This window comes from Opisthorchis viverrini (genome assembly GCF_000715545.1).
Source record: "Opisthorchis viverrini unplaced genomic scaffold opera_v5_413, whole genome shotgun sequence".
Lineage (NCBI taxonomy): Eukaryota > Metazoa > Platyhelminthes > Trematoda > Opisthorchiida > Opisthorchiidae > Opisthorchis > Opisthorchis viverrini.
The window spans coordinates 257,958-267,997 of record NW_008752074.1 but is presented as its reverse complement, the minus strand read 5'-3'; the positions used below and the strand labels follow the sequence as shown (position 1 = coordinate 267,997).

General features: G+C 42.9%; 1 protein-coding gene across 1 annotated transcript in view; it reads left to right on the top strand.

The window, feature by feature from the left end:
* T265_15270 (hypothetical protein) overlaps positions 1-434 on the top strand; it is a gene marked incomplete at both ends in the record, with an annotated part of 27,311 nt that extends 26,877 nt beyond the window's left edge. Inside the window, one exon of the mRNA XM_009177354.1 lies at positions 60-434. Within this exon, the coding sequence (XP_009175618.1) occupies positions 60-434 (375 nt within the window). The remainder of the gene's footprint in view (positions 1-59) is intronic.
* Positions 435-10,040: the final 9,606 nt, after the last annotated feature.

The window sequence follows — 10,040 nt, the reverse complement described above, 5'->3', positions numbered from 1 at the left end:
ACCTTCATCTCTACGCGTATCATTTCACTTCATTACAAAACATCACAAACGAAGACAAGGGGCAACATGTCTCGTTCGCTAACTGGCTCCTGGACAATGAAGAAATCGTTCCCAACATTTTATGGAGCGATAGAGCAAATTTTCCTGTGGATGGCATAATCAACAAGCACAATTGCGTGACATGGTCCCATGAACCTGCTCATGAGTACCTTACCCATAATCTCCATTCCCCCCATTCTTGTGTGCGGATGGGATTCCCCTCAAAGTTTCTTCTACGTCCCTTTTTCTTTGATGCTACAACTTCCGGCGAAAGTTACCGCTATATGATGCAGACGCACGTTATCCCGCAACTCAAGCAGCACGAGAAGTCATCGACCGTCTTTCATGATGACACTACACCCCACTACTCAAACCAAGTGAGAACTTACCTCTGAGAGCAATTTACCGATGGGGGAGTCATTGCTGGTGGAGTTCCAAACTTTTGGCGCGCAAGGTAACCCGACCTCACACCTCTGGATCATTGATTTTGGAGAACAATCAAGGCTCGCGTTGATCACGAAAGTAAATCGATGAATTTGGTGAAGCTAAGAGCAAGAATTTAAGAGGAGTGTGCACGAGTGACGCTCGAAGTTAAACATGCTGTTCTCACATCTCATACCGCCTCCAAATTGTTATAGAAGAAAAAGGCAATTTATTTCAATATTTTTGTAATGTAAGTGGTCGATGAGGATGCCTGTTCCGTTTAAAAAACGTCCGTTCAAGCTGCCAGCACTGTCCATACAGATGTAATTGTCAATTGAGATTTCATCCTGAAGATGAAGTCAGTCTACGCTGAAAAATCGAGAAACACTTGTGTATACTGGTCTCCTTCGAATTGAGTCCGCACCCGTTTATTTTATTCGCACTGCTTACTAACTTTCTTCTCCGAGAGTGCATGAAAGTTAAGCAACGATATGTACTACTGATGAACTAATTTCAGCGATGGCGACAACGAGACTACTGTGCCACCCACGTCTGGCTAGATTGTATTGCACTCCTGCTTTTCCATCTATGCTTCTGGCTCCCTTATTCACTGGCTTCACCTAACTAGTTTGGCATCTTTCTGTGGAAGTGGTGAAAATCTAGGTGATCGTTGTATCGTTGTGAACAACGTAAATTTAAGGGAAAATTGGTCAGTGGAATGCACCTAACCTCCAATTTTTCGCTGTGTTTTTCTATTTGCACTTTCCCAAAAGAGAAAGTGCACCTCCCGAATATTGCCTTACTCAAATTTCGTTCAAATTGCGCCCCCCCCCATTTGGAGAAGACCGTTTGAAACGCATGGGATGATCGGCAACACAGCCTACTGGAAGAATGTCGACAATTTTGTATCTGCTGACCAAAAACAATTATTGTATGAAATAGCCTACGTTTATCCGGCCCAGTAAGCTGCTCTCTTCGTGAATGCGTCTCTGTTTACGGATAATGATATAGCCTCGTGGAAATTACACTAATAAGTCAAAGCATTTTTGATGACATTTACTCTCCAATGTTCCAGAGCTTGAAGGTTAGAGTTGATTGTGGTTGGGCATGATTTCGTTAGAGCGGCAGATCCTTCACCCATTAACGACCGTCTTGAACGACGTTCGCCATGCATTACATGAACGTTGCCAAGAAACAGCTATATCCTTCTCCAATAAGCTGTCAGCGCTTAGGTTAGACGCCTTGTACGTCTGAAACGCATGGGATGATCAGCAGCACAGCCTACTGGAAGAATGTCGACAATTTTGTATCTGCTGACCAAAAACAATTATTGCGCATAACGTTACAGGAATCTTCACAAAGGTGTCGATCATTTGTGCGCCACAAGCAGGCACAAATGCTCATTCAAAAGAATAATTTGTTGCATGCACAGGGGTAGTCTAATTTGATAATTGAGCCTCACTAAGTAGATGCAGTGCTGTTTGATTTCTAAAGCTCCGTTCCCAAAGATCATATCTTTTAGCCAGCGTCAACATGGTGTATGTGAATGCAATCGATTTACTTATCTTAGTGAGTACATACCTGGGATTGTAGATAAAGCTTTTAGATGAGTCGGGTTATTCAGAGCCACGGAGTTCTTAGTCATAGTAAAGAACAAATATGTTGTTTAATTTTGGGTAACACATTTCACGAGCTCCTCTATCCTTGGTTGGAAATTACAGGGCGTTTTCTGAAGTGTCTGTACAACTGACCGACTTTTAGCTCTTTTTCTCAAAATCACTTGCAAATTATTTCGTTTTGACATGTTCCTACAAAGCACTCTTGGTAGTGGCGCAATTTCGATTCCCGCAGAACGTGCAGCAACCTTATGGCAGTCGATTCAATCTTATATCGGTTGATCAGGGTGCGTTCCACTCCTTGAAATGAATTGGGGGATTCTGTAGGGCTACACCTGACAACACCCTACTTCTGCACCCATGATTGAAGAGTTACTCCAAGCATAAAGTCAAGCTGATAAACGAGGCCTTTGACAACGCCTACGGCAAACGTTCCTATGTGTCGTTCAACCGAACGTGTGCTAGGGTGTCAGGATCAAGGTTTCTTAAATTTGTGCGGTGCAGCCCGGAGATGAAAGGTAGATTCTGCTGCGGTCAATATTTTGACCGTGGAATGCAACAAGATGTCCATGATTCATAGTTCTGAAACTTATAATGTTTGCAAAATTGTTGCTTGAATTGCTATTCCAGGTTTTGAATGACTGTCTACAAGACAGCAATATGTGATTAAAGTGTAGGAATAGAAATACTGTGGCAATCAAATGATCACTTCTTGGATCAACCGCTTTTAAAAATGGTAATGTTAGAGATGGTATAGATGGACTTAAATCTTGACTATTGATCGGCACCTTAGCACCTCTACCCGACTAATGTGTTTTCCCTGTAGTCTGACTTAGTAACAAGCGGGCAAAACGGAACATGTTTATGTCTGTACCTATCTCACATCCCAGCGAAATCCACCGTCCATCAGTAGTGGGTGGGTTCCACTCAGTTTTTACTAGCTTTGTATCAGGGAATCAGCTCCGAATGTAACATAACAGCCAATGGAATAACCGTTTTCGGTGAGAGAGCTTTCATTGGTTGTTCTTCACTCGTCCTTGACAGATGTGTCGTATTCTTATTATCACTTTTTGACCCACTTGTTCTCCACAGTGATCAATAGATAAGCCTGTTCGCACGTTCATTGACTTTTTCTGGTTTGGCCAAGCGCACTGGGCTATCAATCGGCGATTCAGACTGCGGTTTACGGTGATAAAATACACTAAGGCGACTGTGGTCCACAACACTTTGCTCTGTAATACATTCACCGACAGATACACTATAAAATCATTCAGTCGTAGCAACCTTTCGGTGTCTAACTGCCATCAGAAACAAGCAGGAGGGCTGAGATACTGCCAGGTTGCCCAAACCTATACAGGGAAAGTTGAGAGGCAGAGGTCAGGTTCGAACCACAGACCCTCAAATCCGTAAATTCGTGCTCTAACCATCTGAGCCAATATAAGGGCAATCTGTGGTCAGTTACTGTGTTGCGGACATTTTAACAACATGTGTCAACATTCGGTCAAGATTTTCACGCTTCTTCGTGGCACAAGGAACCTGAGAAATGTGTCCGGTCTACGCGGAAATGCTCCGGAGCGTTTTCATCCTTACTAGGAACAATCAGAAGCGCACTTTCCACGAATCCTCGTACAGATTCAAACTCGAAACCAGCAAGTAGGTGACAGTTGAATTTGTCGGCGACAACCGGTTGATGAACAGTACAATTCACCCGCACATATACAGAATATAGTAACGCTCAGCATCTAGGCATCTATTTGTGTCGAATCTCAGCTTGTACTGATGTTCCATCATAAGGAATGGACTTTTGCCTATGGATTTCTCGCAATCTTGCAACGAAATGTTTGGATCCCTTCACTGCATTTCGTAAATTTACCGATATCTGGCTGCACAGTGAACAGATTCAATTCATATCAGTGCTTACCTTGTCAGATCACATTAGGTGAGCGTGGAACATGGATATCTCATTCGCCAAGAGAGATCAAAGCATGAAGCTTTCCTCCAACTACTATTTAAATGGAATAGTTTTGGATCACTGCCTCTACACATTGTTTTGCGTCGGCCAAAACGCAAGCTCTCGATTTAGTACACATTTTAAATAGTGATCCTTTTTTTTAAGAAAAATCACGCTCCAGTTACAAACCATTGGTTGCACCAATCAAGAACACACGAGAAAATATGGGTAACAACATGAAATCCTAACAAAAACCTAAAAAGGCCAAAATAAAATTCACCAGTGTTTGCCAAAATTATGGAAAATGTTTTCACAACCATGTTGGCACGCAAAATCAAAAACGTGTATGTCCTTTTAGTTCAGCCATGTACGGCAAATTATACGGATGTTGAGGAGCATCAGTATAAACCATGGGCTGGCGGTTCGTGTACGAATCATCGTTGGACATGTAGCAGAGAAGAATTATCGTCAATACGAACGCCACAATCTACACGGGAAAAAGAAAAAAGCTTGTGAACAATACTGAATACGTGTTGAGATATCATACCTCTACGCACATGGAACGCCGAATTTGTCCTACCACTGAGCAAGCAATATTGAATGTGCATAAAGGCAGAATATCGCGACCAGCTGAGATCAATTGATCTTTAACCAATCCGCGAACTTTGACAATCAGTTATCTACATACTTACGACTATTTTCAATATTCTTCGAACTCCACGAGATATTCGTATTTAAGCTATGGCCTTCAGAACCGCTTTATTTGTTTGCTGTTCTGCCAAGCGTCTTGCATTAGTCGCATGGCCTGATGAGTATTTTTGTCGCCACTTGCAGTAACGTCACTTTTAGATATTAGATCTGCTCAGTTTTCCTCCATACCGAGTGACAACGACGAACAAGTCTAGGAAACCGTGAGCAGTGCCAACTTTTATATCCACGGCAAACACATTGTCCACAATCTTGGCTCTTCTCCTCACCACACGCAGCAGCAGTGGACAAAAGTCGGGTCACAAACGTTACCTTTTCCAATTAGTATTCTGGACAGTGGCAGTTGTCACAATCTTACGTTTGACAGACACGCATCATACTTGTGGACTGATTCATTTGTTCCATCAACTGTAGCGACCACGGTGTACAGACAGGTTCCCATCTGAATTTCCCTGCCTATTTCATACCACCATATTTTCAATGTACATCGTCTGCAAATCGGGATAGATTCAGTTCTTAGCCCTTAAGTAGTTTAAGGGTTTTTTTTTCAAAAAACCTAAAACTCGTTTCGACCAAGTTAATTACTGTGATTTCCTTACGACTACAAATGATAAAGGAAAGTATATCTTCGTGAATAAAAAGTTGTTCAACAATCCAGTGTGCACGAAAAAGGCCGAGTCACCTAGGATCTTACATAAACGGTTGGCCAGAATTTCTTTCTTACTCCTAGTTAAATAAAGAAGGCCTTTGTTGCGGAGTTATTTATTAGGAAATACCAACTGACCGGTTACAGACTTTTGGACAGGGAAGCAAAACTCTCATTTGCATCTTATTTACAAAAACTGGACATCCATCTTCTCCTGAACGCTGCTCTTTGAACTTTCCTTGAGATTCATTGACTCCAATCATTCCTCGCTCAAATCCAAGCAAATGTTACAAATTCCGCAACAGATCTTCCCTTTTCAAAAGACGCAAAGCGAGATTCCACGAACAACACATACTACTCGCGTGCCTCCCTGTCAGTAGTATCACCGTTGCACTAGTATCCTCTTTCAGAAGACCATGACGTCAGAAAATTGCGTTCCCAAGTGGAAAATTTGGGGCGCTTTCTCCTCTAAAACATAGCTCATTATGTCCAGACATTTTTGGTATCTTGCTTGGTACTAGCCGTTTGCTTATTTCGTTTCTTTAACCTTCTCAGCTTATTCACTGTTGTCACTTGTAACCGGAAAGGCGCGTGTATATTCTTCATGCCAAAAAGTCAAGTTTGTCCGTCCTGGAAAACACCTACTCCAATGGCATCAACCGTAATCCGTCCAGGTTTTTTTCCAGAAGACATTTGTCCACCTCATCAAGACGTCGGTCAATCAGTGACTTACTGACATCAATTTTTGGGTACCGGTGCAAGGTTTCCTCCGGCTAGAATCGTCTGCAACATCCGAAGCGTTGGAAAAGTTCAGTGTCGAATTCACCATGTAAGTGAAGAAAATCTGTTCCAAGAAGCTGAGTAGCGGTCCATAGCTGTCTGATGAGAGTTGTCAGCAGTTCACGAATCTCTTTGGAGGGAGCTGGACCTGCAACCTCAGCTTCAGTTTGCTTTTACATTAGAATGACCCTCCATGAAGTTCAAAGCTGCCAATGTATTTATGTTATATTTGCTGATTTGCCGACCTGTGGTATCTGCCGCTAACCAGCTCCAGTACCTAGTGCTGGAGAAAAAAGGCTCGCAGAAGGGAACACAACCACTATATTCCGAACAAGCGAGTGCGAGAGCGTGAGTGCGTGCGAGTGCTAGCGCAAAAGCTACAACCACCTCCCTGTATTTAAAGGGGACTTCTTGACATTGATCCAGGCTGTTTGATAGACGTTGCTGAACACCCATCAACATCAATCGTGCCTCTATGAAATGCCTGAACGCAGATCACATTCGGTCGTGCTTCTGTGGCGTGCAAGAACACTCATCAGCTTTTGCTGAATTGATCGAATGATTGACTGGCCTGGATGCTTGCTGGATTTCCTGTTGGGATTTTGGTGGAGCAGTAGGTTCCGGGTGTTCTGAGGTTACTTTCAGGAATCCTGAAAATTGATAAAATGGATGGGAGCTACTCCAACAAAGCCTGGCTAGGAAATGCTCCGACACGCACTTCTTCCCATGCCCTTTGTTCATGAATGCCCTCAGGCGTTTAATGATCCCAACTCATTAGGCTCAAATATCGATCTCGTATTAAATTAGAAGCTGGCATGTTTAGTCACCAACAAAGTGCACACCCGCTAAAAAGACATTGTTTCTTGAGGCTCTTTTGACGCAACTGAGTGGAGCGGGTTGAATCAGTGACTGATTTTTCATAAACTCTCCCTGATTTTGCGGAATCTGAAACCGTCCACCAGTCGTTCAGCTCCAACACCCCTCAGGTGCCTAGCTGCCACATCATTCAAAGGATGCACAAGGGCTGGGATACTGCCAGGTTGCCCACGTCTAGACAGAGGAAGTCGAGAGGCAGAGATCGGGTTGGAACCGCGGACCTTCTTGTCACTAATTTCGCACTCTAACTACCTGGGCCATCATTTCGACCTAGCCACCAGTCGCTCACACCCGATTCCCAGTATGTTTTTAAAAGATTCATTTTTCCATATGAGATATCAAATTTGTTTACATCTTACACCCCCTCCCAGCGTCCTCGGTTCTAGAGGCCCTTCGTCACGGTATACCGCTGTTATATTCTACGCGAAGCTTGCCTACGTGTAATAATCTAGTGGGAATTCGAAGGCCCACTAACTTGTTTACTTTGACCGAAATTTCTGCAGAAAAACTCACAGTTCCGCTAATAGAACGAGCAATGTTACGTCGCTGTCTTTTGGAGATCCTACTCATATTTTCAGTTAGCCTCAAGATTTCTTGGTCCACCCGAAATACGTTCTGTTACATTTTATTTGTAGGCGCATGTCTCGAAAGTTTACTCAGACTTCTGTTCGTCAATTTTGAAGAACCGCATTATTACAAACTTTTCTATCACCCGATAATCTTGATATATTCAAACACTGTCCATTCTTCAGTTTTTGCGGCATATCCCAAGATTCCTTTGTGTTTATCGTGCGTTTAATCTCACTGAAAACCTCCAATATGCAGTCTTCCAACCCTTTGCAAAGCGGACTTTTTTTTAGAAATAAAACGCATTCCTGACCCGATATTCTTTCGGATGTGAATGTCTACTGCCGTATGAATTCCTCCTTGAAACAGTTTGCGAGTAAATGGTGCTTGTTATTTGCTTTGAAGACTAAACATTTGGTAACAAGCCCGGTTTTCACGTGCGGCCGCAGAATCAAGGATGTCGACATGGCAGGCGTACATTAGGTCCGATTCGGAGAAGCCACTTGATAACAAACATAGGCGGAAGTGCACCGTCAAATCAGTATTCTCCCCGATCTTTTGTCCTCCGATCGAACATTGTTTTAGACACATTAAAAAACACTGCGGTGACGGAATTCCAGGAGATGAAAAAGCCAACAGGGCAAATGGAACATAGCAGATTTACTACATTAACCTCATGAACTGGTGGGTGTGTGAGCTTCGCGCGTGCATCTGTGTCAGTTTGCTGAAACATTTAAAATACTAAAAACAAAAATAAAGCCACTTGGGCTTATTTTGAGTACTTACAACCCAGTCTGAAGCACGGCGGATTTCTTCGCCCACTTTCAAAGGATTTATTCGCCACCCACCTGACCACCTGTCGGAACATTCTGAAAACCTCAGACGACTTAAGTAAGCCTAAATAATGATTATCACTGATGATGAGTGATAGTCATGCATTATCCAACTGATGTGAATGCTGTTGAACCTTTGCGCTGAGTTTCAGTGAATGAAACGGGTAAGTGGCTAGAATTCCTTATACCGGTTTGTAGACAAAACATTTCACTGGATTTTAAAGAAGCCGTCTGTAGACAATTTGCCTGAAAGTTCAGTGTGAAAAACTTTGGCCTATGATTTAATGACGAAAGCTGCAGAGCAACTAATCTACCAAGTTTACAAATTGAAGTGTCTGGTAATTTATTTTACAACCGCTGAGTTGAACCTTCCCAGATGTTTTCGAGGTTACAAGTCCGAATTGGATGTTACAACAAGCTGTCTCTGGCAGAGTCATGATGCGTTATCGACAACTACAGTGCGTAGATTGGCCCAAGAAAATTTTAATGCGTAGCGTGAGAAACTCGTGATTCTCGCAACAGCCGTCGAATACCAAGGGTTCACCGGAGACGCCACTCTTTCTGAATCGGTGTAATTTAGGTTCCGTTAGGTCCGTTCGCACAGTATGCAGTTGGATTCCGAACGTTTCATCACCAACCGAGGCGACATCGTCAGTGCGAAGTTGAGTGGGTAAATTCTTCTTCTTTTACCGGTGCTTAAATGGCCTCTAAACAGCATCTGCTAGCGGTCGGGAGCTGACTTCACGTATTTTGATTGGTCCCCAGTAAATCTGAGTTGCTTTCAATCTCCTGTGTCTGACTGGTTTGTTGGGCGCATTCAGTGCGACAGTTCTGTGTGTGATTGTTCCGTTGTGATTCGGTCGTTTTCATCCTCCTTATCAGTCTGAATTGGTTCCTTCGATTGGTTGATTCAGTGGTCTTCTGTTTCTAGTAGTTTTTTTCCTTTAACCCTTTTGGTCCGTTGGTTTTTGTTAGGTTTCTTGATTTCCCATGTGACTCAAAGTCCCTTGACTGCGTAGATCTTTTGCCCGTAGCGGCCAATGGACTGGGTCAATGTCGATGTGTTTATTGATCGATTTTGGTGTGGAGTACCACGCCTCCGCAAACTCTCGCTCCTGTTTTGTTCTTCAGTGTGCAAGTATTTGGACATTGTTCCAACGGAACTTGTGTCCTTCTCCGTCTTCGCAGATTGAGACAAGTGCATTTGGGCCATCTTTTCTGCTGGCAAGCCATTGCTCGAGTATTCTAGTAACAAGTTTGTAGACCGCGTTTGTCTTCTTCACTGTATCCAGGCTTCCGTTTATTTTATTATTTATTCTATTCTATTTATTTATTTATTTGGTTAGTTAGTTAATTAGTTACTTAGTTGATTATTATTCATTTGGGCCGCCAAAAAGAACCGTATTTAAACAAAAAGTATTGATCGACGTAATCTGGAAATGGATCCTCCTAGAATTTGAGTCATACTGCAGGGGCAAATTGTTTTACGGTATTTCGCTACTGGTGAAAGTAACTTGTGATTCCCAACTGACGTTGTGGGCACCACCGAACACGGTTTCTTCCAGTAGCCAAGATTTTCGCTCACTTTTACTACAAGAAAC